General features: G+C 37.8%; 1 protein-coding gene across 2 annotated transcripts in view; it reads right to left on the bottom strand.

Moving 5' to 3' along the window:
- MYT1L (myelin transcription factor 1 like) overlaps positions 1–25,885 on the bottom strand; it is a 367,912-nt gene that overhangs the window by 76,029 nt on the left and 265,998 nt on the right. For both annotated transcript variants that reach the window (XM_045010646.1, XM_045010645.1), the window contains 7 exons: positions 23,421–24,398; positions 18,703–18,837; positions 15,659–15,749; positions 13,157–13,264; positions 9,608–9,819; positions 2,819–3,066; positions 208–444 (listed from right to left, as the gene is read on the bottom strand). In XM_045010646.1, coding sequence (XP_044866581.1) covers positions 208–444; positions 2,819–3,066; positions 9,608–9,819; positions 13,157–13,264; positions 15,659–15,749; positions 18,703–18,837; positions 23,421–24,398 — 2,009 coding nt within the window. The remainder of the gene's footprint in view (positions 1–207; positions 445–2,818; positions 3,067–9,607; positions 9,820–13,156; positions 13,265–15,658; positions 15,750–18,702; positions 18,838–23,420; positions 24,399–25,885) is intronic.

Here is a 25,885-nt window from a genome sequence, read left to right as displayed (position 1 = left end):
GTTGGATGGAAGTTAGTCACTGATCAGATGTGTGCCAACACGATATATTTTGAAAGATTAACTACCAGAAAGTCCTCTTGTCAGGAAATTATCCATTTTTTGTTTATTACCTACACAGGGTGTTTCCTCTTTCCTTTCAGATTTTAGAAATCTAATGAATTAAAACCATCAGATTGCAATCAGAACCCTTAGATGAAAAAGACATACATTAATCTCTTTGGAATCATCTTCATCTATCCTTCTGGGCTTCATTTTAGTGTAGTCCACTGGCAAGTCCCAGCAGTCACTCTCATTCAGTTGGTAACACCGGTTATTCATCACAGCTTGTCGTTGTGGTGACATTGGCTCCAGTGGTGTCAAAATGGTACAGCAACCATCTCGCTGTCTCTGTTTGTTCATGCTTAGATCCAAGGTTCCATTTTCATCTACTTCCATATCAGGATTCTGTCAAAATAAGAAAAATATTGTTAATTCAGATTTTGACTATCAAAATATCACCTCTCTGTGTTTTTTAATCTGATTGCTTAGTAGAATGATAAAAGGTTTTATCATGCCTATATAGATTATAAGCATTAAGCCCCCTCCCACACGTAGCATAATTCTGTTACACAACATTAATGCTGTTACAGTAGATTCACTCATATCTTCATAAAAGGCTAATCTGATATTTGGAAGAAAAGGGGAGACTTCCCACTAACCACAACCATCCTCCCAAAACACAGGTGTAAAATTTGACAGTGAAATGAGAAATCCCCAAAGGTATGTTGTTGCTGTGTTTATGTCCCTGATTTACTCTTTGACAGGTTAGTCTAACAGAGTTAACGTCTATATGATTCTGCCTACTTCCAGTCCTTCCAACACCTGCTTATATGATTAGAGCAATAAAAACCAGATAGCAAGTTGCATCAAAAAAGCAGAATACTTTGCTCTTCTAACTCGAACAGGTAAGGAATTAGAAAAAAAGAGCTTTGGTTACTAAAGCAAGTCGGTTTACACTGTGTTTGCTACCTTCATATTATGAGAAAATGCATCCAAATCTCGCAGTTCCTCCACTACAGATGTTAAGGTTTAATATATCTTAACTTTCCAAAGACTATCTATATAATCAGCTGGCTTGGGTAACACAGCTGATACTGACAGTCCCTGCAGCGACAGAGGAACTGTGAAGTATAGGGTGAGTAGGTTTGGGATTTTTGTTTTTGGTTTGAAAATAGATCAAGAATTATTCACTTCAAATCATCTTCCTCTTCTTTCTTTTCCCCAGGGAGTGGGAGGGCATTTAGATGGGAGGGAGGGAAGCAAATACCCAACCAATCCTTAATTTTTCAAGAGTAAAACACTTCACCAGAAATTAGATTTCAAAACTGCTGTTAATGCTACCATCTACTCTGATGTCTAGCAGCTCTCTTTCCTCTTGAGGTAATAACAGAACAGCAGCAAGACACTTAATGAAAATCCCTTCTTTGGTTATTGCCTTGATAGATTATACAGTATTATTCTACACAAACACTTTTTGCCACAGTTTATTCCTGATTATTGCCCTGATATTAATTTAGGTTTGATAATGTATTTATCTTCCCAGATTTGTTATTACATTTTTTTTGCCACATAATATTTTTAAGGTTATTGCTCAAACTTGTTCAATTCCTGTCGGTACTGAGCACAATCACATTTATTTGCATGCCACAAAGAGAATTCCCTCATCTATAGGATTAAATCAATTAATATAAAAGGAAGCATTTGAAAACAAAATTACTAACCTTACTGAATTCATAAAAATTAAGATCATTACTAATAACTACTGGTAAGATTGTTAGCTCATTATGTATGATCAAGAAGCTTTACACAACAGGAAAAAAACCCTTTGTTTATCTGGAGAAGAGCAGAACATGTCTGCCAGCTCAAAAGCTCTTCTATAAGCACAATAAAACTGTTCCCCCTGCACTGCATCTGTCTATTTAGCCATCTAGTGGCCTCCTATAGGTAGCACTTTACTGGTTGCTGGTGTATTTTAAATACCGGTAGTCATTTCTCCTCAGATGTCAGAGTCAAGATTTAATCTGATTATAACAAAATCAAAAGGTTCTTATAAAAGTTTTACAATGTGGATGAATTTTAATAATGCTATTGTTTATAAAGGTTAACATCAACATCTTTTTCCTTTATTTGTTTTAGTGTTGCCATTTAATAATACATTGAGAATTTACTAACACTTTATAGAGCATTGGTGATACTGCATTATTACTGTTATGCAATTTAAAAGTTATCTGCACTGGAGGAATTTTTGTTTGTTTCAAACATATTATGCATCTATTTGAGAACAATTATATTCTGGATAGGTAAGACAATATTGTGTACAATACCACACATTTTCTTTGTACTAGATCATAAAACCTTAGGGCCCATGTGTGATTTATACATGAAGTTACAGTATTAAACCATCCTCTTTCTTACAATAATAAATCAGATCGTGTTAGTAAAAATTCTATAGTGCAATTAATACCACTTAAGCAACCTAAATAGCTTCCATAGTTACTATAGACCCATTCAGTAAGTGAAGGATTAAAACAGAGAACAACATATTTTATCAGCACCATTTTAACTCTAAGCACTGATCTGGATTTTAAGAGTTACTGATGAGTAATTTGCATCTTTATCTTTTATTTTGCTGCCTTAGCAGAGCTGCCACATTTTTGTTCATTCTGAGAAAAAGATTAAGCAAGAGGCATTAAAGCTACTCTTGAACCTATCAGGGCACAAATCTAGTGCAGTAAAGAGGTTTGTATCATCATCAACAAACATAATTGCTAATTTTTACCCGGGCACAGAGATCCTGAGGTTTAGTGGAGAGGTTCTGAGGCATCTCCCTGCAGCGAGTGGAGAGATTCAGAATAGCAGTGGCAGCCATGTGTGCTGCCTCCATGTCATGAGTATAGTCAAAGCTGCTCTTGCTGCAGGTACTGCTGGCACTGCTGCCTCCACCACAACTCATATTGCTGCTGCTGCTAGGGGCATAACTGCTTGTTGTGCTGCTGGTTGGGCTTGAATTCTTACAATAACGTTTAGCTGTGGGAAGAAATATGACAAGGATGACTCAAAAGTACTAGCACATTACATAAATGACAAGAAAAACAATCTACTGTGGGTGAATTTTATAATGAGCAACGGTGACTGATTAAAAAAAGGCAACAGAAATGATGCAGGTATTCTATGATTTTGTGTGCGAGTCCTTTAAACAAGTAATTGGGTATGTATTAAACATTCCATTAAAAATAAATCCAGAGGATGTGACTATATACCGTAGTGACAAACAGGTGAGATTTAGCAAACAAACACCGTGCATGAAATTCCAGCAAAGGCACAAGGAAACACTGCTTTCATTCCATAGTAAGAGCTGATTACCTATTTGTATGAGGACTGGGAACTGTTTGGGTCATTCACTTTTGTTCAGGACACTTTAGTGGTATTGCACCAGCAAATTGGGCTAACTCCAGATTCACAACAGACCTTAGGAATCCCACTCCCTGGAGCTAGTGGGGATCAAGCTCATTGGGAAGATAATGTGCTTGATTTCTGGGCCAGAGTGCTAACCATATGTCCTTGGTAATCTCAAATTGACCAAAGTGTTCCTCCATTCTGCAATAAGGGCAAGTACTGGGCTGGTCATTAGAAGGGAAAGGATGAGGAGTAAATGGAAAAAAGAAGGTGGCCGTAGAATGAAGGGGCAGGCATTGTCCAAATCTGGATGGGAGGCCCTCCAGGCTAAGGCAAATGTAATATAAACAGAAAAAAAAATATGAGTTTAACAATGTGATTTTTAGAGGTGCTGTGCACCAGAAGCTTCTTGTTGAAAACAACAGGAATTGTGTACACTCAGCACCCTTGATAATTAGTCTACAAGGGTGTATTTAACTATATAATGACAGACACACACTGTAAGGCTCAATGGATGCTCAGGAAAGAACTACAGCACTACATCAGGCGTAAGCCTGTACAATTCATTCCTCTCTTCTTTAAACAGAACATGACAATATTGTTGGCTTTTTAAAAAAATGAATATTAACATTTTATAGCCAAAGGAATTAAAAAAAAACCCAACCCACTCCTGGCCCAAAATAAATGGCTCAATTTTTTTTTTAAATAAATGACTGAGAAAAAAATGTCAGTTGGTCTATATTGAACCCAGAGTGTTGCTACGTTTTCATATAGCCCACACACTAGAAGTCAATGTCAGCAGTTACACGTATATGCATTCGTGGTATAGTGATTTCTCCCCTTTAAAATCGAGTTCTGTATTTTGCAAAGATCATACTGAACAATATTATAGAAGTGTTGCAATGCCATGTCATTGTACGTAATTGCTGGACAGAGGGTCCTGTATAAAGGCCCTATATAAAGGGTCAACACACTAGTTAGAGCTCTTTCTCCACAATTTACGCCAACCTCTTCAGGCGTGTTGCAGCAGACATACGTGCAGTAATCTGCTCCCTTGAGCACAGCCTCTTTATGGACTACATTCTGCCTGGAAAAGGAGAGTTTGATGCAGAATTTATCTTATACTCTGTACTTCATCCCTTTCATTTGTACATTTTTGGAAAAGTTAATGAAGTCATTGTTTACTGTAAGTGAAATAAAATGCTTAATTCTTAGCAGATGCAGGAGTTTTCTCAGGAAACCCATATAATACACAGGTGTGCATCACTGTTGTTTTCTGAACATTCACAGATAATAATCCCGTGAGTTATTTCCCATGACATATTTTACACCAAATTTCATTCTTAAAAAATACTAATCAATATTGGTCACTAAAAAACGAGCATTTATCCATGGTTGCTACATTTTGATAGCCAAGATACTCAACTAATTCTCTAAACTTACAATAGGAAATAAGTACAGTATCTCAGTTACCACGGTTGACATAGTAAGTGTTGACTTTTTAACAGCAACCACTTTGCACACGTAATTTGCAATATTAGGACTATATTTCAAACGAATGAATAACATGCCTTTTCTATCACTTGCAAAACAAAAATACAGCCATATTAGACATTTGAGAGTTGATTAAAATTAAATTAAATATGAGATAATATAAGACATTTTATATATCTATATCAATACAGAGACTGAGAGAGAAATGAGTGAGGAAAGCAGGGAGGAATAATAAAGAGTTTTCAACATAGGATCAGCCACAAGAAACTCTTCCAGGCTCTGACACAGACTCCCCTTGTGGCCTTGATAAAATCACAAGATCTTTCTGCTTCATTTTCCCCATTAATAGAAAGGCAATCACAATATTTAATCTTAGGCGTGTTGTGAAGATTAATAAATGATTGTTTGTGGAACACTTTGAAGGTGAAAAGCATTATATATGTATTAAGTATATGTGAATGGCTGTGGTCATTTTAGCTTGACCTTCACTGTACAGTTTTTAAACATTTCATGCAGCCTGGATTATCTACCTCACATTAGTTTTGAAAAAGAAATTCAGGACTCTTGTTTATAGTGAATTAAGATAGAGTGAAATCCATCTGCAGAGAAGGGGAACGGTAGTGACATTGTCTGAATACAAAATAAAACACATTTTGCAGTTCTGCTTTTGGGCCAAACTGTGATTTAGTGCATTGCTGTGGTGTAGGGTGGCTGGGACCTCTGTAATCCAACTATGCTTTGTGGCCGAGTGGCAGAAAGCAGAAAGCAATCTCTTCCATCAATGACAGCCACATAGCTCTCAGGCAGCCGCTCCAACCAGCTCCATTTCCAAGAGAGGCTTTTCCAAGATTCTGACTTTCCCCTGATGAACTACATAAGGGATGATGACAGTGGGGTAAGTGCTTCTCTAATATCCCAAAGGCTCCTCCATAGCTAAGTAAGCTAGGGAGTGGCAGCCGCCCCATCAAAATTAAGGTATGCAGTCTTTTCCAAACAAAGGGGTTGATGAGAGAAGAGACCTAGTTCCAGCATCCTCTATCCCCAGCACCAGCAGCCTTGGTACCAGTTTTATTGTTTAAGTTAACCACAGCTCCAAAACTTTTTCTGAACCCGATAGGAGCTCTTCAGGGACTGTGCCCCCCAGTACCAGGGAGTGAGATGGCGAGAATTCAGGGAGGACTGCTAGACAACTTGTGGGGAGAGGAACAAATTTGCACAAGCTTTCCACTATCCCTGAGCTCGAGCAGCTCCCAACTGCAGAGCCCTGTGAACTCCTCTGGATACTAGGTCCAGCTGTTCTCATCATTACTGCCATATAAAATAAGCCCATAATGTAGCCCATTATGACGTTGTCCCTAAGGGGAAAATAAAGCCAAACAAACCCTCTTCCTTATAAGATGATCCCTCTGTAGCATCATCAGGGCATCATATCCTACAACATACAGACTCCTCCCTCTGTGTAATTCTTATTAAAGCTTACACACACACAAAAGAACACAGTCCATACAACTCACAACCATTTATTTGTTGAATGTATCTGCCCCATGACATTTTCCTGATGGTCTGTGACACAATGCATGGTGCTGCCTCAAAAGATTCAAACATCAAGTGATTCATTTTTCAGACCCTTAATACTATATGTATTTCTGTTTTCCTCTTAGAGTGTTTGACAGATTAATTACCAGTCTCCACTAAGTTTATGTATAATACCTCTTCAAAACAAAAATTTCTTCCCTAATATACACAGTTGGTTCATACTATAGACCTCCCAAACTAGCCTCAATGCTATTTGAATGGGGGGAAAAGGGTGTATTCCCCCTTCAAACATACAGGTAACTTCTATTTAGATTAATGGGAGATGAGTGTGTATATAGACAGCAGAATAGTTCGCTCTCATCTTTCATTTTAATGTTTCATTTTGGGTTTGGGGTTTTTCACCCCCTCCCCCCTTTTGTTTTTTTTTTTAAGGCTAAATTTCTAACATTTATAGATTCAAAGGCCAGAAGGAACCATTGTGATAATCTAATCTGACCTCTGGTATAACACAGGCCATAGAACTTTTCCAAAACAATTCCTAGAGCATATCTTTTAGAAAAACATCCAGTCGTGATTTAAAAATTGCCAGTGATGGAGAATTCTTGGCAAATTGTTCCAGTTGTTAATTACCCTCACTGTTGAAAACGTACGCCTTATTTCCAGTCTGAATTTGTCATGCTTCAACTTCCAGCCATTGGATTGTGTCATACCTTGCTCTGCTGGACTGAAAAGCCCACTGCTGAATATTTATTCCAAAATGCCATTTTGAAATGAAAAGTCAAAACACAATGTTTGAAAATGATCAAAACAAAATGTTTTCAAAACAAAGACAAAACATTTCACTTCAAAATGGCCAAAATGAACAGCTTTGACATTTTTGATGTTCTTTTTTCCTAATTTTTTTCAGCAGAAACTATTTACCATTTTCAACCCAAATTTGTGCATAGTTGTTGTGACCTGAAAAACGCATTTTTAGGTGAATTTACTACTCACTGAAAAATAAATTGCCCAGCTCTGCTCTAGAGACTGCAAAGTTCCTTAAGGAAAAAAAATTCTTAAGGAAGAGATCTTTTCCTGAGACTGGCAAGTTATCGCTTCTTCCCTTTCATGCCTGTAATAACTAAGGCCATAGAACCGTGGGGGAAATCCTGACCCCATTGAAGTCAATGACAAACCACCCACTCATTTCAGTGGGGCCAAAAATTCACCCCATATTTCACCCCATGTTTTTATACTTACAGCCACATGCACACACAATACCAGCTTTTCACCCAGCAAGTATGTAAGCCCATTAGGAATGACAACATCCTATTCCACTTTGGGGTGGGGGAGAAGAAATTTACCGAGCCACACGTTCCTAAAATGTTGTTATTACTCCATACTCATTCTTTGGCGGAGATGTGGACATCCAAAACAAGCTCGCCTCAATAATATTTCAAGGACAAAGGGGTTTTATCCCCAGGTATAGGTATCTCTCATTTACATCAATGGGAGATGAGTGTATATGCCAATGGTTCTCAATCTGCGGCCCATGGGCTGCTTGAGGCCCAATCAGCACACAGCTGCGGCCCATGTGACATTCTCAGGACAATATAAGTAATATATATAGTGTGGATGCTGCCCACATAACACAGAGAGAGCTGCATATGTGGCCCACAATGGTCAATAGGTTGAGAACCACTGGTATATGTAGATAGTAGAGTAATTCCCTATCATCCTTCATCGTTTAGGGCCTAATTCAGCAAAAGCATTAAGTATGTGCTTAGCTTTAAGCATGGTCTTAGGTCCTATTCACTTCAATAAGAGTTAGGCATGTGCTTGAATGCTTTGCTAAATGGGGCCTCAAACAGGATGAATTCTTGCTGCTTACTCCAACATCCGAGAACATGATCACTAAACTTACACATATTCATAGACTTTCTAGTGAGTAAACAGAGCATGTACATAATAGTTAAAATTATTGGTGCAAACCTGTTGACTTATCAGAATTTAGCCATCTATCTCTATTAAGTTGTTACTTTGAGGATGAGTATTGGAGAGTTTAAGGCACATTTACTCAGAAATGTCTGCCTTTTCCCACCCTCTCTACTAGTGAGAGACAACCTGCTTACTGATCTCATAGGAAAACTTACTTATCAAAAAGCATAGGAAAGATGGGGATAGCAACTGTTACAATTTCCTCCTTTTCCACTCATCTACTTTTCTAAGTCAGAGTCTGTTTTGAGGCAAGAGCAGAGACTGTTCCACTAACCCACACTTATTCCTAATTTACTAACAAAATCTGGGATTTCATAGGCTAGTCAGTGAGGAATTCCAAGCACTTTAACTTGTAAGATGAATTTATCTAGAAAATAAATTGTTCCATGTTGCATAAGAAAAAGAGGAAGGGAATGTTGTGATGTTATTCTGTTAGGTCTGGAATATCCCCAAATGGGACAACTCCAGCCCTTCATTCTTTGGCCCTAGTGGGTTTTGTTCCTTGGTCCAACTCCTCTCCTCTGCCAGCCAGCCACCACCATCACATTTGTTCCTGCCCAGGAGAAATAGCCTCAGAGACAGGGGTTAATGCCACTTTCAGCCAAATCCCAATCATCTTACTCACACGAGTTCTCACACTGAATTCAACAGGAATCCTCATGTGGATAAGGCGAGCAGGGGCCCTTAATTAATTGATGATCAGTAGGGGCTGAAGTGCAATGAGGTCCGTGTTTTCTCCCTTCTCATCCCCAGAGAGCAAGCACATTACAGTTATGAGTTTCCTAAACTACTGTACAAGAGCAAGATTCCTAATGCAACCCATGCGGCCAAGTCTCCCAGATGGCAGCTTAATACACTGCTACTGTGCCACAAGGCTGGCTCTACTCTTTAGGTTTTTTTGCAGGCTCAATACATCCCAAGAACTGAATAACTAAGGATGTTCTCTTATCAGTGCAACAATCCTGCAGCAAGCACCATATAAAATAATGCTTTTTAGAAAAAGTCTTTAAAAATAACTTAAACATAACAATGTCATGCTGTGAATAGCATTCCTCTTAATACTGTATGAACATGAAGGTATGTCTTATTTTTATGAAGTTTACATATACAACAACATTATTAACTGTAAACTTGTCTCTCATGTATAAGAGTGTGCACCTCCTACCATCATATCCTTTGGGGGATATATCCCTGGATTGCACCTTGGGAGCTATGGCTCTCTTGCCATAGGCATGGTTGTCATAACTGTTATATTCAAACGAAGTCTTAGAGTATTTCTCTAGTTCCTTGGCCAAGTTGGAGCGGGGTGTGGTGGTGGGGACATTGTTTCTGTAGCCATACTGAGGGATCTCCAATTGCTTAACAAAGCACATGGGCCTAGAAATTAAAGATATGTACAGTTTGTTAGATGCAGTTCAGTTTATTGTGTCTGTGCATAATTTATAGTTCAGATTAGAAAATCTGAGTTATTTATTGCACTCAAGAGACAGCAATATATTATTGTATTTGTTTGGTTTGGTTGTTTCCAGCAGACAAACAATATATATTTTCTTGAGCAAAGCCTAGGATAAATCAATTAGAATAGTGCTAAATGTATTCTGTGGCTAAAAACAATATAATTGGTGAAAAGTTCTATTTTAAAAAATACTTAAGGGTATTCTCCTATAATAATGTACTCTCTTTGGGAAGGTGGATTAGAACGGGACAAAGACCGGTCGAAAACAGCACTAGGATCTCCACTCAATTCATGGAGCTTCCTTTGAATTCTGTCAATAGTATTTAATCTGCAGAAAAGAAGAGTGAGGGGGGATTTGATAGCAGCCTTCAACTACCTGAAAGGGGGTTCCAAAGAGGAGGGAGTTCGGCTGTTCTCAGTGGTGGCAGATGACAGAACAAGGAGCAATCGTCTCAAGTTGCAGTGGGGGAGGTTTTGGTTGGATATTAGGAAAAACTTTTTCACTAGGAGGGTGGTGAAGCACTGGAATGGGTTACCTAGGGAGGTGGTGGAGTCTCCATCCTTAGAGGTTTTTAAGGCCCAGCTTGACAAAGCCCTGGCTGGGATGATTTAGTTGGGGGTGGTCTTGCTTTGAGCAGGGGGTTGGACTAGATGACCTCCTGAGGTCTCTTCCAACCCTAATCTTCTGAGAGTCTATGATTCTATTTGCATGTGGTTTGCCCTGTCAGAAAAGAAGCTGGGGTCCGCCTCTTCAATATACAGTTCAGTGGGAGATCCGCAAGAGACACCCACACAATCCCTCTTGCCTCTGAACTGTCATCCAGTCTCTCTGCCTCCTGCATGCAAGGCTTTGGCAGGAACTGTGACTCCTGGGGCTGCTCCTCACACCACACTCAATAAGCAGCTCCCACAGCACCATAAGGGATGGAGTGCAAGCTAATACAGACTTAGGATGTACCATCTAAAATTCTCATGTGAGAAAGTGTTGAATGACTGGGCCCTAGAGAGCAAATCCTATGAGCTGCTCAGCGTCCTAAAAGGCACTGATTTTAACAGAGGTTTAGGGTGATTAACTGCAGACTTTGGGTGCTTAGTACCTCAAAGGATCAAGCCCTTTTTCTTTCCCCCACAATTATAACATGAGAAAATGGAAGGGGCATTCAGGGGAACACTAATTTAGTCACAAGCAGAAGAGCCATCATGCCTTGTTGGCTGATGAAGTGGAACACAATAAACAGACAGAAATACTAATATATTTTTAGAGTTTGCATTTCTGGATGAATTCATTTTCATAGAATTTAGACAAGAGATTGAGGTGTAAATTACCCAAGAAATTATATAATTCATACCATACCATTTGATTTTCTTTTGTATGTTGGGTTCCTTTGGAAAATTTCTCTTCGCTTTTCACAAAATACAAGGGGCCAGATCCTCAGTCAGTGTAGCCCAATATAGTTTAGGCTCATTTAGGAAAATAATACAATTCACATAGCGCACATTCAAAACAAACCCCAAATTTTTGGCAGAGCAAAAATCCTATGAATTTGACTTTTTTTTATTAGTGAAGACATTTTGAATGCAGGTGGGATGGAGACAAGTGTAAGATCAGTTCACAGGATTTATACTTGGAACACAAAGTCCCCAATCAATCATTGTGCATGGAATTTATAAGACAACCCTTAGGATGTTCATCTTAAATAGATCCGAGAGTTAAAGGTAAAAGGGACGTAGTGTCTGAGATGACAGTCTTACTCAGCCTGCCTAACAAGATCTGAAACACATGACAGACCCAGAGGCAAAAGCAAAACTGCCAAAACAACTATTCAAGGAGCCTGCCAGAGAACCAGATGCTGCTTTTGAAAAGTAGCCTCCTCTGCATGGCATCTGACTCTTGTGACTTCTCTCTAGAGAACAGTGAAAGCCACTGCATTTTTGGTCTGTGTAATCCTGCTAATGAAGATTTGATGATTTTGTTCAATGGATATTTATTATTATTATTATTAATAAAAGCACCATCTTTGAGTAAAGTATCAGGGACAGTGTCTGAAAAAAGTGAAACCAGAACTGGGTCCGGTCCAGATAAAGCCACTGAAAACACTCGGGAAAAGGAAAACAAAAATCCAAATTCACTACATAACAGTTAGCTTTCCTGATGTAGGACATTGTTCTGTTTTCTCAACCACAAGAACACAAGGGTTTGGAAAATGCCATCAAGATTTGATGAAGTACTGAGAGAATATTCAAAGAAAGATGTTGATATCAGTAAGAAACATTCATTATAAGTCACCCTATCAAATTTAGGTCAAAATGATAACCTGACAGAGAGAAATTTATAGGAGGCGTAGGAAATTCTGTGTGCTGGAAGTTGTGGAAGGTCCTTTAAATTCTCCCACGGAAAGAAGGGAAGGATGTGGCCATCCTAATCCACAGATATCATATTATCCATGGTGAAATTCTGCAGCTCTTGGGGCATCAATATAGGGCTGGTACATTCATGCAGAAGTCCAATGCCTGTGCACTGCTCCCTAAACTTCAGATCCCCCAGAAGCCACAGTTTTCTCCGCCCACATCTGGCCCAGCACTAGGTGCATTTAATAGTGTAGAGCTGGATTCTGCATAGGATAAATGCTGAGTCCCAAATGCATGGAGAGAGGGGGTGATGATGCCAGATTAGTTCAATCTCCTCCCTCCATCAAATTTTAAACCAATGGAATTGTATTTCCATTCCTTTAATCCCTTCTGTGGGGGAGGGAGCAAAACAGAGACAATGAACTAACCCTTAAGTGTTTTTGGAACCTAAACTAGATCAGATATTTTTTCCATAAATAGGTATGCTGCCAATTTAGTACTGCAAGTAGGGCTTCTGGTTTTCATTTAAACTGATATTTACTAGTAAAAGCCTGCTGAAGAAAACAAGACTTACCGGTAAATATTAGTTTATTCCCAAAAGATACCAACTTTTTTTCACACTGTTCTTAGACTTTGCACTCCAGCAGTCAGCTTTACACCAAACAATGCCTAAGACAAAAATGAGCTTTTCAGGCTTTACATGTATTTGCCAAAATAATTAACAGCCCACCCCCATGCAAATTTGTTGAGAAATAATGCTGAGAAAATTGGATCCAGAAGCCCTAATTCTAAACTCTTCTTAAAGGGAGATATATATGTATATACAACGTATATAAATATAAATGCTCAGTTTAACTTAACGTGTGATGAATTTTTCATAGTATTAAGTATTATAGTGATTTCTAATACCTTAAAACCCGATCTGATGCCTGGTTTGATTTTGACACATCACAGCTCTGATGCTTCTCTTGAGCTTTAGCCAGTTTCTCTGCTGCAGCAATAGGACATCCAGAGAGGCTGCAATTACAGAAAGGAAATTTAATTGTCTTGTCCTGAGCAATTTCACATTATAGCACTGATCCAATTACTCCTTCTCCTCCTTAGTCAGCACGAGGAAGAATCTGGAGGAAAAAAGTTTCCAGAACCTTTTCTGTCATACATTTGCTCTAGAATAGACTTCCTGTCCTTGAGCAACATTCTGCTTTCAAAGTTGCATGGACGATCTCATATCCAATATTCTTCTCCTCCTACTGTATATAGACAGAACTCTCATGGATGTCAGTTAATAGGCATTCAGGTAGGAAGAGGAGAATATAAGCCAAAATTTACTGTGCGGCTTTGTTAGCAGAACTTGGCCCTTTTGTTCATACACATTTTGTCACTGAAATGGTTGATGAAGATTATTCAATGTCAACACAATACAGATGAAATTTTGTGCTGCTTCACACCTCATTCAGCCTCAATAACTTCAATTAGGTTGTGAGGGGTATAAATCAGTGGAGAATTTGACTGAGTGTCTCTAAAACCTATATCAAAAATATATTTTCTTGCTGTTTATTCATGAAGTTAAACCACTAAAGGTTGTTCTAGTCTCAGATAATGTAACATGAAAAGAACCAAGATGTCTGGACTTGAACTCTAATTTACAAATGCTGAACCATTTTTGAAGTGATAGTAATAAGTCTGCTTCTGCTAGAAAAGATTTAGAACAGAGGAAAATAAATATCCTGGTACCAGCAGATGGTGCTCTTAGTGAATCTGTAAAATCCTGTGACCTGACAATGGAGGGATCTTTTTCTCGTTATTGTCTGTTGCATGCTTATGTGACCGCAGCTCCTTGTGTTCTCCACAGGAAAAGAAATTAAAGTGTAAGGCAAATCAGTGCACTCTGTGGCACAGGGGGTTTAAACTAGAGACAGAGTGCCTCTCAAAAGGGCTCAGCTTGAAATCTTACTCAGGCCCAGATGTGTCCCTCTCAACAGAAGAAAAAAAGGAAGGAAGGAAAAAAAAATAAAGAAAGCAGAGCAAAATGCCCCAAAAGCTGCAGAAAGAGGTGAGCAGAATGCTCCCTCCACTCCTCCCTGGGTGCCAATGGAAACCCCTCTGTCTCAGTTCCACGGGGGAAAGGTTGGGGGGCTCTACACAGTTTCAGATTAGTGCCCGCGGCAGCTGCTCTCCAATGACATGCTCCTCTTCAGACACCGGGGATATCCTAGCAGATATCCAAACAGAAGTTAGTGCTGTTGCAGCATTAGCTGCCATGGAGTCCCTTCCGAAGCTTTTGCTGCTTGTGCTGCATGACATTAGTGGGAGGCATCCAATGGCTACATAGTTCCAGAGAAGAAGGAGGTGCCACAGAGCATTCCAAAGAGATTGGTCCTCTGCAAGGGAATCCATGGAGCTGAGATAGAACTCTTGGTGAAGCCAGAGCTCTGTAAGTGTGGAGGACTATACCACCAGTACCATTTGTGGTCTCCTAAGCCATCTTGCTGCAGTGAATGTTAAAAAGAGTTCAGTGATGGGAACCTTGGGTAGTTTTCTGTGCTCTCTGCCTACTTCCCTGGGTTTTGCCATTGGAAGCTACAACGTAAACCTCAGTTTCCTCATGGAAAAGTCATATAATATAATAGAAATGATAACTTTTCTATAGGTTTTAAAAAATAATCCCTACTATGTAACAGAAAATAAGGTCCATTCTATAGGATTCTATGGGATGATTAAAAAACTCTATAGAAAAGTATCATTTTCTATGGAATTCTACAGGTTTCTAGAATAATTTCAATGAATTCTATTGCTTTCCTCATCTTGAAAATCAAAAGTACTTTTCCATATTGTTTCTTATTCAGGCAAAATTCTAATTAATTTTTGCCTAAATATGGACTTCAGGTTGAGCCCATGGATGATAGAAAACTTTATTGTGTACTTGAAATGCTCTTTCTTATTTATTCATACAGAATTGTTCTTATGATTAGAGTGGAATTTTTCACGCAGTATGGAGTCATCACTCATAAAGATGACCATTATATGAACCATAACTCTTTCCTGGTCTTGATGGTGTTTACAGTCTTTTTCTTTCTTCTATTACTTTCTATGTAAGGGTCATATGCTTCTTTTAATACAACTCTAGTGAAGTTAAAAAAATAAATAAAAACAAACAAGCGATGCTTAAAAAGTATCTTACATGAATCAAATTAATTCTGCACAGAAGTATCTTCACATTGTAAAATAAGTTTAAGGATTTTATGATGCAAAATGAATAAATAAAGCACACTAAGCACCATCTGCCATCTTTAAAACAAAAGAACAAAATCACATACACATATACACACACTCTCAGAACAGACTGCCAGAAGTGCTGCAGCTCTGAAGCAGTGTTCTCTCTAGACTATAGTCCAGTGATGGCTTCCTTACCTTCTGTGAGAATTCCTGTTGCTATTTACGTGGCCCCGACCTGTGCAGCCTGGTGTAGGACACTTAAGAACATTTTCATGCATGGCAAGAACTTGACAAGGAGAGTAAGAGAAAACAGCAGCGTATGAAAGCAAGAAAAAAAATCAAGTCCCAGTATATATGAAACCATTTAAAAACCAACCAGGATTCATTAACGACCAGCATTCCTCAAAATACACGTAACCAATAAAGTCTGATGAGGGAAGGAGGTGTCGTGACCTTATGCTCATTAACACAGGTAACACGGTACGGTGAGAGTTATGGAAATTACAGAATCTAATAATGAATGTGTCTCTTGTGTGATGGTGAAGCAGGAAACTCCCAACATCCTCTCCATACATAAATGCTGAACACTGATCAGCTCAATAGTAACAGGTGGATTGGGAACAGCCCAGAAATAAAGTGTGGATTGTGATTGTGTAATACAGTTTTATGCACAAATAATAAACCATAAGAGCCAAAATCTGCTCTCAGTGATACCAATAAAAAAATGAAGTACTCCAGATTTACACCAGTAAAACTGAGAGCAGAATTTGACCCTAATTATGCAAGTCAATTCAATTTTACTGGGATCCAGTTCTGCCCACAGTCAAATGGCTGTAGTCAATGGAAGTTGTAAGCATGAGGGCAGAATTGGTCCCTTTCTCTTTATTTTAATTCTCTATAGATCTTAAATTATAAGGATGCAAATTGAAAAAAAATATGGAAAAGAAACTCCTAAGCAGTAAGCACTTTGTAAAGTTGAGGGCTGGTGGAGTGATAAACCATGAGAGTAAGGAATAGGTAGCATTGGCTTAAGCAAGTTGGGTGCAAAATTTACCCCCAAATTCTTTCAAGGCAATTATCTTCTGAATTTCAACACTCTTGGTATAATGGGCCAAATTATCAAGAGGTTTTGTAAAATGGAGGTACATTAAACAGGGACTAGACTGGGACCTTTCCTTTTGTATGACAAGAGACATATCTGAATCCATGTCTCTAAAGCTGGATGGCTAGTGCATTAATGTACAGAACTAGGTCATTCAGCCCCTCCAAATAGCTCCCATTTTATTCACATGGGATGTACTCATGTAGTCATTGTTTAGTTCTCACGCAGACAAACTCTGCTGAAATCAGCGAGTGCTTTGGCTGAGTAAGAATTGAATAATAACCAAGCAGACACTTAAGGATTTAACCCATAGAGACTGATTCAAAGATCATCATCACCACCATTACCACCACTACCGGCAGTGTATTAAAATGTGTGCAGATGCAAAAGCTTTACTCTGAAATTCCTGCTATTCAAAGCTGTTCTTGAAACATGCTTTACAAGGCCAGCATAACAGGAAAATTAGTTCAATAAATAAATAAAAAGATGAGCTCACCTTTTTCATTTTAGTAACTACGGAACATGCAAACAGTTTAAAGCTATATTCTTCTTTGATTTACAACATCTTCTAAAGAGCTTTATTTTCATCATTAACAAAAAACGAGAGAGAACTTTGAGCACCTGAGAAAATATTTGTGCTTCAGAAAATTACAGGTCAAATTACAAAAATGGAAAAATTAATTCGTTTAATCTGCTGTATTCACAGATCAACCAAGATGCCGTGAGCTTCCCTAAAGTATGTCCTCATTATCTTAATTCTAGAAAGAACAACCCTGCTATGAAAGAGAAGACTTTGTGTTAGACTCTCTCTCTCTCTCTCTCTCTCTCTCACTCTCTCTCTCTCTCCTCACTCTCTGTGCTACTACACTTCTGGCCTTTCGGAAACTACATCTTTCTTGGAGATTTGGGGCCTAATTCAGACCTGCCTTATTCCAGTTTTATGTCAGTAAATGCACTGTCATCAACAGAGTTATGCCACTGTAAAACTGGAATTTTGCAGTGGTGAATCAGGCTCATGGTCTGCTAAGGTGTAAGTCTTAGGGGCCTGATTCTCCTTTCACTTGCACTGGTTTTATACCAGTGAAATTCCATTTGGTCTGATCCTTCTCTGCATGGAGGCTTCTGGATATCTGTGCAAAATAGGTGTAGGGTGACTAGATGTCCTGATTTTATAGGGACAGTCTGGATTTTTGGGTCTCTTTCTTCTATAGGCTCCTATTACCCCCCACCCACTGTCCTGATTTTTCACACTTGCTGTCTGGTCACCCTAAATGAGTGTCAAATGTTGCCCTTCTGATTTGGATGGGTTTTGCACCCATTTTAATGTACACAGGTATAAATGACTCCTCAATTTGCAAGACAATGGAGAGACAGGCCCACAGAATTCAATGATGTAACTCCCGTTTTACAGCAGTGAAAGTAAGAAAGAGAATCAGACCTTAGCCAGATCCTCAGCTGGTATAAATCAGCACAGCTTAGTTAGCTTGAGTGGAACTATACCAATTTATACCATCTGAGGATCTAGCTTAAACTTTCAAGACCAAATCCTCTTCTCTTCTCTTCTACACAAGTGTAACTTCCTTTGACTTCAGTCCTCACAGAATTCATTGACTTTAAGGGAAGATGCACCCACGTAAACGACAAGAGAATATGGCTCAAAATCCTGGATACTACTACTAAAGGGCCAAATTCTCTCTCTCTCCTTTTTATAATATACATTTCTTCATTATGTCTCCAAATAAACAAACACAGAAATAAAATGGGTGGTGAGTTTTTCAAACCTGAAAGCACAATTGTTCTTGCACTAAACAACAGGGAAGGTCATGCTGTGACATCAGCACTCAGAAGTAAAAGCAGTATTTCTGGAAAATCTTTCTCTGCAGACTAAATGCATCTGTTAAAAATAACCTAACATTCTCAGAATCAAAGAATACAGCTTTAAAAGTTGTTCTTTTTAGTTTAAAAGTTATTAGAGATATGAAAATGATGGAATAAAGAAAAAAAACTATAGCACAGAACAGGATGCTTAACTGAGACATACCATACCATAAAATGGAAATAAAAAAAGGTTTAAAAAGCATGCTAGAAAAATCTTTGGAGTTTTATCCCCAGTTTCCATGAAACAATGTGGACTTACTTTCTGGAGGGACCCTATCTTTGTGTGGGCATCCTGACAAACTGCGGTGATGGGGGTAAAGCCCCGTTACATGGCCAGTTCCATCACACCCAGGGGTAGGACATTTGCTCTCTTTCTTTTCTGTTCTTGAGGGATCTATAATTTACAACAAATGTGTCAAGTGAATTATGCTTTCCAAATTTCTGTAAGAAGGTTCATTTAATGTTGTAAGTTATTCTTTGGTAAATGTTCTTCAAAATACTAGAAGAAAAAACTGCTGCTTCTTAAAACAATTTTGTCACTTTTATCCCCATTATCTTCTTTTCATACTGCAGGCTCCTATGATCACAGCAATACTTATCATAGTGATTGGGTAGTGACCTTCTTGCAGCAAAGCCATACCACTGTCAATCAATGTTCTGCTGGCAAGCATCAGCTTAAGAGTGTAAGGACACTCTGAAACTGTTAGATGGTTCCCCCTTTCTTTTCGCCTGATATATTGAAGCCTGCAAATGTACTGTCATAGAAGTTCAGTCTCTTGAGGTTAGCAGACCCAGCTCCTTAGCATACTGATTCAACGATTCAGCACAAATATATCCTTATTCAAACTCACTCTAAGCAGATGACACTGATTTCCCTAAATTCCTTATGAAGTAGTAGAATACAAAAGCATATAAAGCATTTTTTCCTCCAGTAAGCCATGATGGGGTAAAAGATCTAATCAGATGTAACAATCCCTTATTTTGAATTTGGGCCATTATAATCATGCATCTATAAAGTTTGTATATTCACAAGCTTAAAAGGTTAATAAACTTCTATAATGCTGTTTGTTTCTTTGTGTACAAGTCAACGAAAGGGCCTAAGGAGACTTCTGTTCAATAAACTATTGTTTTCTGCCAAGAAAGTAATGGAACTACTGGTGAAATTATTCCTGAACTAGAACTCGATTACATATTTCATCAGTTTGTTTCCTGTAATAGAACATTTGTGAAGTAACATCCCAAGACTTCCAACTCAGCATGTAATACAAGCTACACCACAGCATCTTTAACACTGTTGCCTGATTTTGGAGAATAGAACGGATTTATACACCAGTATTTAAGAAAAAAGGTTCATGCTAGTCTGGGTACAAAGATTCTGTCTTATTCTAAGTTAATAGCTAAGAGCAAACATCATCACCCATTCTAGTTCTTCAGTCAATCCTAAATTCAGAACCCAAACTGATCTATCATCTTATATATATTTTATGCTGCTCCTGTTATTTCTTCACTGCAGGATTTATGCTTTTTTTCTTTGGAAATAAGGTTTTGCTATTAGGTTTCCATTAAGTCTTATGGTAAAATTCAGCCCTCGTTGAGCAGGTACAACCCCAGTGACATCAAGGGACCCTTTAAGTACTTCTAGAGATTTGGGTACAATCTCTTTTTAGTAGATAAAGTGTACATACTACCCACAGTTCACATTCAGTTGCAGATTTTTATTTTTATGTTTATATTCTCATGTGGTTGTTCCATATTCTAAATTCCAAACCCTTGTTCAACCATCTTGGCTTATGAGAAACTCTTTATCACGTGGTGTTTGCTCTCCTGGCCTAATTTCCAATATTAACTTTTAAGATCACACTTTAAACTTAGCTGTCACAAATGCATTTTTAATTGCTAATGTTTTATTTTAGTTTGCATGTATGTCAGGTGTAACATACAGTACTATGTTTTCTGCTGTTCAATGGTAAACATATTTATTTACAAAATTTCATCTTCAAAGCTCTGTCCAGTCATATAAGCATCACAAAACCCCTGTGAAGTAGGTAAATACCATTATCCCCAGTTTACTCTTTGGGAAATTATTTTTTAGCAGTTAAAGGCAAGGGCACAGAAGGAGTCAGTATCAGAGCTAGGATCAGAACTCAGGAGTTTCTGCCACATATACCTGTGCTGAGACCACTAGACCACCAGTCCCATTTTCATTCTCACACACAACTCTGTACAACTCTTTGTATAAAGCACATTGAAATGTGGGGAAAGTGTTAGATAAGTGAATAATAAAAATAAATAAAATAAGTATAATGTAAATATACCAGTATTCAAGGACTATTAAAATGCAGATGAATAACACAATAGACCATAATGGCTTCTCTAGAGTCCATGGACTAGAACCTCAGCTGATGTAAACTATGTAGCTCTATATTAGTCAATGGAGGAATGCCAATTTAGACCAGCTGAGGAGCTGGTCATGCAAATTCTCCTGAGTTTTCAGATCCTTAGAATAATAGGGTTTATGAGCTCCAAAAGAGCCTTTATGGTCTAGCAAGTCAGAAAAGATGCTGCATACTAATCTTACATTTCCAAAACTTGCATGGAATTTTATTTGCACAATTTCCCATTGACTTAATAGAAGACATCCAGCTAAAATTCTATGCAACCATGCAGAAAACTTAGGGCTCAGGATTATATTCACCTCTCAATATAAATGCATACATATTTTGACTAGCTGATCTGCTCTTATTGAATCCCTTCCTCCAATAGAGAATACTACTTTATTGTTTTTAATTTTTTTAAGAGCCTAATCCTGAAATCCTCACTCAATCCTTGCCACAGTAGTAGTTTTGCCTGAGCAAAGCTTGCCCAAGCTGGGTCACAAGGTTTTAAAAGTCATCAGTCTTGGAGGAAAGAGTTTCTGGAAAATTTTAAATGGCAGAAAAAACTGTGGCTTGCCATGCCTTTGTTGTTTCAGTGATCTCTGAGAGCAGAGCTCCTGAAGAGAGAAGACAAGAGTTACGATTCTTCCTCGACACCTCCACCCTGAGAATATATCCCTTTAATTGTATCATTCATCTCCCTGGAGAACTTTTGCAAGCATGTTGGGGAGATTATATGTGATATGAGAATAAATGACATAATTCTAATTTACTCTAATTCATTGCAATATTCTGTTTTTCTCAATCTTCTCTAGAGTGAGGAAGGAATCATTCTCCACCCCCTCTCTTCCAGCCTTTCCTCTATGAAAAACAGAGAAGGGTCACAGCTGTAAAGTTTCCTGATCCAAACTACCATAAATTTCAGGGCTTTCCTTTGTATTCAAGGGTTGTGTTTGGGCCTATCTCCAATTCATCAGACAGTTCCTTAGAAGTAGGTTGGCATCAGGGAAGCTCTAGAAATCACTGAAATAAGAAGCCCATATTTCCACAACTACTATATTAATCCTTTGGTGACTGCAGAGATATATGTTTATGTATTTTCCCAAGCGTTCTTGGGTTGGCAGATCTGGAAAACACCGTTTTAAGAATTTTAAGATATCAGCACTGGTTTGCCATGTTCTGTTTGGTTTTTATTACATACACACATTAAGAAGGGAACATACACCTATTATGTGTCACATGCAAACAATAGAAAAATCCACATGGCTATGGAATAACTGTTTAACTAAACTTAAAAAATGTCTTCCTCAAACACCCAACATTACTAGTTCATACAGTGGACTACAATCTTTGTGTCTGAAATTAAACAAAATTTCTAAGCTACATTGCAGATGAGTTTCTGAAACAAATAACTTTCATGTTCCTGTTTGTATAACTAATAAGAGACTGGCCATTGTCCCGCCTTAAAACTTGTTTACAAAATCAAAAATCTCCTGATCTGAGATGTGGTGTGCCATCTTTAATCTCACAGCCAGAGTTTATGACCATGTTATCACCCTTAGAAATCAGAGGTTTATAATGGAAAAAACAAAATAACCCACAACCCCAAACCCACAGTCTAAATTGTAGAGATGAAACCAGGTGTTTCTATAAGAAATACAATATATAACCAATCCAGCAACATGCTTAACACCTCCTTAGAAATGCAGAGCCCTCAACTTCCATTAAAGTCAATAGGAATTCAGGGTGTTCAACAATTTCGGGAGGTACTGAATGCTGTATAGGACAGAGCCCTTATGCATATATATGTGGACACATACAAAGGGGTGTGTTAATATTAACACACCATTACTAGGATAATTCTTTAAATTAAAACATATTTTAAAATTAACTTTATATGTATAATTATGGTTAAGGCAGCACCTTAACTGTTTCCACAATGGAATGAAACCAGTGAAGTGGAATGCATATAAGAAAGAAATTGCTATTGATCTCAGCCCAGGCCACACTATGCCTTGCATAGCAAATGGTTTCCATTACCTTAGTATCTTAAGATAATTAATGTGCAGTCACTGCCCCTATCTTATGTTATCGGTCATTCTGATACTGTTCAATTTCTATCAGGCAATGTTACGTTTTAGATGGGAGAGGCTTCATCAATAACTGTCATTTGATGATAATTTTATAAATCATGATGCCACCTACCCAATCCAATCTGTAAAATATGCACTTCATAGCTGATTGACTAAATCCCCACCATTCAATAGAGTATGCAATGCAATTCTCCTCATATTTTTAGTCATAATACCCTTTAGAATCATCTTTGCCTCTTTCAACATGATCTCTTATTTGTTTTGTTTCCCTGAAAAGTTATGTTTTTCTATTTAGCCAAATGATATCGCACTGAAATACTGTACAGGTTTCTAACACTGTAGAATGAGTTGTTCTATTAGGTAATCACAGCATGATGCTATTTTAGAATCACGCCATAGTCATACAAATTAAATAAACAATGACTTCACATTAGAGTTCTAATCATCACTTATTATCATGTTAGCTCACACTTTTTCATGACACAACATACGGTATATAGAAATATTACCTTTACCATAATATGGCTTTTTGACATGGCCGTCACTGGATTTAGGCTTCCTGTCATCCCCAGAAAGTTGTCGCGGAGGCTGCTCCTCAAATGATCTCATATTGTCCCTCCTTCCAGCTTCCATTGCCATTTTTTCCCTCATGGCTTTTGCTCTCTCAGTTTCCAAAGCAATAGCTTTCTCAAGCAGGGTTAAGTTACCTTTTGTCATATCAAAAACTTCTTCAGACCTGTCCGAAGTAATAGAGGTGGTATCATCATCTCTTTCATGACACCCATCCTCCTTTGCACAGCTAGAAAAAGTTCTAGATCTGGGACTCAACTGTTCTTCAAGCCTCATTAAGTTCATCATGTCAGAGTAATTCCGATCTGGCGTTCTTCCTTGGAAGTCATCTTCTTGCCTGACATGTTGACGAACATTCATATTTTGCTGCTGATTTCTTTCCTGTGGGTTCGTCTCACTAAGTTTCCTAGCCAGATCAAAACACTGGTTCCTTAAGCATTCCAAACTGCTGAGACACACCTCTTCATCACTCTCCTCCACCATTTTTTCCATAAGTCCATTGTTCATAGGCTTCCCTAGCATTACAAAGTTCATATTCCTGTTATCTTGCTGTGAAATATTGTCTGCATAATTTCTGTCGTTAATGTTTTCTGAAAGCACTACACCATGTCCTTGTGCTAATAATTTAAGGGAGTCCACTGTTTCCCTAACAACATCACTGTCTAAATCTAAACTCAGCTCACTTTTCCGACCAATATTTTCATTTTTGTCACTATCATCTTCCAGACTATTAGATGTATTGCTGTTCATTTCTGATTCTGTCCTGGCTCTGTATGCTGCATCCTCTGCAATTTTGCCAAGATTTAACAATGACTTGGCCACCAGTTCATCATAATTATCATACTCATCATTATTGTTATCATCTTTTTCTGTGTCTTGCATTATTCGAGTATTGTGACAATTCATTTGATGGTCTTCTGCATAAAAAAAGAAAGAAACAAAGAAAGAAACAAAGAAAGAAAGAAAAAGGAAAAGAAAAGAAAAAAGTGGCTAGAATTGGAACTGTTGTTGCAATAGCATGGACAGAAAACAAACTGCATGTCAAATACTATTTATCATACAGTAGCTCTAGAACCCTAAGACCCATGTTCAGGTAAGTAGAAACCGCTGGTATTAAGAAAATGAATATCTGTAAAGCCCATAAGGGCATTTTTATATATTTGCTATACACCATTAATTTCTTTCATTTATCATATAATAAACTATTAATTATGCAGGAAAAAATACCTTTTTATTGTTTATTAATTGGCATTATTTCTAAAATATTAAGTCATAAATTCTTCTATTCCTCCTTTCACTTCTTTATTTATAGTTTTATTGGGGTTATTTTATAATTATATTATTCAAACTATAATATTTTCTTAGGTTGGTTTAACTTTCCTCACTCCAATCTTTTCAAAGGAGTGAGTGTTATAGGATCTGTTTTCTTAATTAATTAATGTACACCAAAAGAGAATTGGTTCTTATATAAGCACCGTATACACAATTAGTGCTATATGAAAAACAACTGTCAAGACAAGTACACAAAGAGGTACAAATACATTTCAATAAGTGCACCGGTAGCTAGAATTCAAAATCTATTGCTTAGCTATTGCAAACTATGAACAAGCGAAAAACTGTTAGATAATCATTACATAAAAGGAAAGTAGAAATAACAGTATGTACAATATAAGTTTAAGTAGTTACACTATCCCCAATTTAGATTCGCTTACATACATGAAATTGGCTTCAATCGAAAGTGTCTTGTCTATACAAAGGCCACATTAGATAACTCCTGTGTTGGCTTGTTATCCTGTACATCACAATATCACAAGATGACACATAGTAACTCTGTTTTACTGAGTTCTGCTCCAATAACTAGTGAGTAACAGAGGGGCAACTTTGTGAATAGAATGAGTCACTCTGAGACACGAGGAATACCCTTGAATATATCTCATCGTAATTCAAAAGTTAGTGTGCATCACCATCATACAAGTTCTTAAATAAACATAGGTCAATTGTTATTGACTAAAAACACAATATAAAATATATTTTAACACTCAGCTACTCAAAAAGGACTTCCCCAATTTAGTAATTAGAATGACACACTGGGTCAGTTCAATCAATGGAGTTATGCTGATTTGCACCAGCTCAAGAGCTGGCTCATCAGCATAAGCTAACATCATAGGGACTTGGATGTATTTTGGTACAATTGTAGCTATAACAATTTCTAAGCTGTGACCTTTGTGCTTTGGGTTAAACAAAATGTAGTGGGAAATTTCAGGTAGCAGGAGAATTTAATATACTAATATTTGCTGACGGGTATGCTTTTAGAATAAAAGAATATTTTCTGCAGGTTGGCGGACAAAAGAATAAATCAGAATTTTAAATACAAAGCTCAACAGTGAGAAATATAATACTTCAG

This window comes from Mauremys mutica, chromosome 3 (genome assembly GCF_020497125.1).
Source record: "Mauremys mutica isolate MM-2020 ecotype Southern chromosome 3, ASM2049712v1, whole genome shotgun sequence".
Classification (NCBI taxonomy): Eukaryota; Metazoa; Chordata; order Testudines; family Geoemydidae; genus Mauremys; species Mauremys mutica.
The sequence above is the reverse complement of the archived record's forward strand: the minus strand, read 5'-3'. Positions and strand labels throughout refer to the sequence as shown.